Source organism: Brachionichthys hirsutus, unplaced genomic scaffold (assembly GCF_040956055.1).
Source record: "Brachionichthys hirsutus isolate HB-005 unplaced genomic scaffold, CSIRO-AGI_Bhir_v1 contig_1339, whole genome shotgun sequence".
NCBI classification, from domain to species: domain Eukaryota; kingdom Metazoa; phylum Chordata; class Actinopteri; order Lophiiformes; family Brachionichthyidae; genus Brachionichthys; species Brachionichthys hirsutus.
The window spans coordinates 1-3207 of NW_027180791.1; the positions used below are offsets into that span (position 1 = coordinate 1).

Sequence of the window (3207 nt, forward strand, 5' to 3'; positions counted from 1 at the left end):
GTAAAATGTAAATAAGTATAAAACATCAAGGCTATAAAGTATTTAATTTGCTGCTTTATTTATGATGTGGAGTATTGTGTGTGTGTGTGTGCGTGTGTGTGTGTGTGTATGTGTGGGGGGGGGGGGGGGGGGGGGTCAGGTCACCTACAACGGTGTGCAGCTTTTCTTGTCACCACTGCTTGGCTTGTTGGTGTCTGGTTTATTCACACTTTTGTCATCTGTAAAACACATCCAACTAGAAACAGTACACACACTACTGCTGAAGCAAGGCAAGTCATTTCTATATAAACACATTGTATTTATTAATAAAACTTGCACCAGATAAGTATGAAGTATTTTCTTTTTCACACAGCAGAGCGCTTGGTGTGTCAGGCTTACAAAAAAAAAGTATCAGCTCAGAAGACATGTATAGAACTCATGATGATAATGTGTTCAGCAAGCTGAACAGTTTATCAGGGGTGATATTGGGTCCACATTTCTTCTGGGTGTACCGCAGAGTGGAAAGTGACAGATCCTCAAACTACTTAATATGAATGAATAACCAGAAAATGATCCAAATCCACATTATAAATGGATTGATTCAATAATTTTATCCAGTAACTCAATCACCAGAGTGAAAAGGTAGACACCCCCTTGAGTTTAACAGCAGGTAGCGCCACCTTTAGCAGCAACAGTCTGATAACCGGAGATCAGTCTCTTTACTTTACTACTTATTTTCAGATCCGATTACAGCGGTGCAGATTTTGACGAGGACATTCCACTTGAACTTTATTCCTTTTGAGCCATTCAGAGGTGGATTAACTCCCATGTTTGGGATCAGTGTCTTGCTGCATGACCCAGTTGTTCTTTGGCTTCAACTCACATACTGATGATCTGACATTCTCCTTCAGGATTTTCTGGTAGAGACCAGAATTCATGTTTCAACCAGTTATAACAAGTCATCTTGGCCCCGAAGCCGCTAAACATCCCCATAGCATTAGAGGTCCACCTCCATGGTTACCACAACAACCATAATTGTCATTCTCAGCTCAAAATACAGGACCTAAATGAGCGGAAGGAAAAACTTCAAATGAAAGTACTTTATTAATCACAAAAAAGTGCAAGAAAAATAAAGTCCTAAACAATAAATCCCAAAAGAGAAATCCCAAAAGTCAAATGGACAAAGAAAAAAACACTGGGCCAATAACTCACAAGAAAAAATAGAGGACATAAATGCAGACACCACAAAGTGATTGAGGCTGAAGAATGAAGAGTGTTGTATGGCTTTCAGGGAAGAGGTGAGACAGGGACAAGAAGACAGGAATACAACAGCTGAGGTGATCAGGGAGACAGGTAGGAGAGTACTGGGTGTGTCTTCTGGAAAGAAAGGAGATAAGGAGACCTGATGGTGGAACCAGGAAGTGCAGAAGTGTATAAAGGAAAAGAGGTTAGCTAAGAAGAAGTGGGACATTGAGAGGACAGAAGAGAGTAGACAGGAGTACAGGGAGATGAGACACAAGGCAAAGGGAGAGGTGGCAAAGGTCAAACAGAGGACATTTGATGATCCGTATGCCAGGTTAGATAGTAAAGAGGAAGGAAGCCCATTGGAATATAATGTTTGCAGATGACATTGTGATCTCCAGTGAGAGCAGGGAGCAGGTAGGGGAATAAAACAGGAAAAATGGTTGGGCAACCCAAGCAAACCTCATGCTTCTGAAAATGGTCTATTTAAGTGAAGATTTCTTTGAAGATAATGATACTGTTCAGGCCTCGGTGTCACAATGCAGCGATACATGTTTGTTGCTTTTTGGATTTAGTTCTAAGGTGGTAGATACCTTTTCACACTGGCGATTTAAATCCTGGGTAAAATTTTTCTTTCACTAAATACAATATATAATATATGTATGTGCGTGTATGTGTATATAATATATATATATATCCTTGAAATACCTGGTCGTTGGACGTTATTCTCAAACTCTTCTCGGGAATTTATATTGCCAGCTGGTTGGTACTGGCCAACCACAAAGACCCTGTTTCCGTCAGAGGCCACCCCCAACCCCAGCTTGGTGCTGTTGCTCCACACTACCTGAGTGAAATGCCCTGCAAGACAACAAAGCATAGCCAACAGGAAGATGGAATCTTCTAAATTCGTAATTCTGTACATCTAAAGCTAAATGAAACTTAAGCTCTCCATCATCAAGTGGGGATTACAGTGAAGCAGGCTTACACTCATATTCAACATTAAAATCATTCAGCGAGTGGACGACATTTGCGTTTGTATTCTGTCCATGGACGTTTTACCAGTTCCTTTAGAGAATCCGGGACTTCTCCAGTTGTAAAGATTGATCTCGTCATACCAGTTATCCACAGCTTCTCTACCTGCATCGTTGAAGACAAGAGAATGCATTATAGAACACGACGTGACCATTTGAGTTGATATATGTAATTAAAGAGGTGAACAAACGCGACAGAAGAAAACAGTTTGGTTGTGTTAAATGATCCACCTGTAAGTTTAACGGGTCCTGAGCTCCACTGGTAAAAGATGTTCTCTCCATTTCCAGTTGTGCTGTGCTTCATGGTTTTAATTGTCAGCAGATAATCAGCCCACGTCTGAGCTGAAGCACTCAGCTCACTGCTGAGAGTCATCATCTGAGAGTTGTGCTTCGCCCGGTGAGCATTATGGGCTTCCAGGAACTCTCGTCTAAAGGTCGCATCTGTCGATAAAGAATCCATCATTAATTAATGAGCGTTTAGTGCTGAGCGGATTCCTTTTGTTTCTGAACGTCCCTTCAAATGGAATCTACTTGATGCATTTTGCCGTCATCTTTTTTGAGAAAGTTCACATGCAAGCAATTAATGCACCAACCTGCCATTGTTCTTGGGAAGGCTGAAATGAAATGAGAACAAAATTATACTCACAGGAAATTTAGAAAATTATCTAAAACATCAAATGCATAATTACAAAGAAAAACCTCCCGAGGCAGCCGAGGTGCTCGGGCATCGGCGATTAAAGAAGAACGCAGCAGTAAGGCACAGCACTGGAGAAACACTCGGGCTCTTACCTGCTATCAGTCTGCTCACTCTCTGCTCATATAAAGCAGGTAGGAGGACAAAGACATCCAGCCCTCCTCACACCTTTGATCCTTTTGGAAATGACTCACGGCGATTGCAGCATGCATTGTATTTCTGTCTCATCAAAGCCCATTAGGCTGCAGGTCAAAACACTGT

At 41.6% G+C, this 3207-nt stretch overlaps 1 protein-coding gene across 1 annotated transcript; it reads right to left on the minus strand.

Moving 5' to 3' along the window:
• Positions 1–1929: 1929 nt before the first annotated feature.
• On the minus strand, positions 1930–2863 carry LOC137916720 (Golgi-associated plant pathogenesis-related protein 1-like; the record flags this gene model as incomplete). The annotated part of the gene is made up of 4 exons (XM_068759692.1): positions 2846–2863; positions 2484–2693; positions 2281–2358; positions 1930–2079 (listed from the first exon to the last, which is right to left on the minus strand). Coding segments are annotated over exons 1-4 (445 nt in total), but the record flags the coding sequence as incomplete, so codon positions are not given.
• Between the last annotated feature and the right edge of the window lie 344 nt (positions 2864–3207).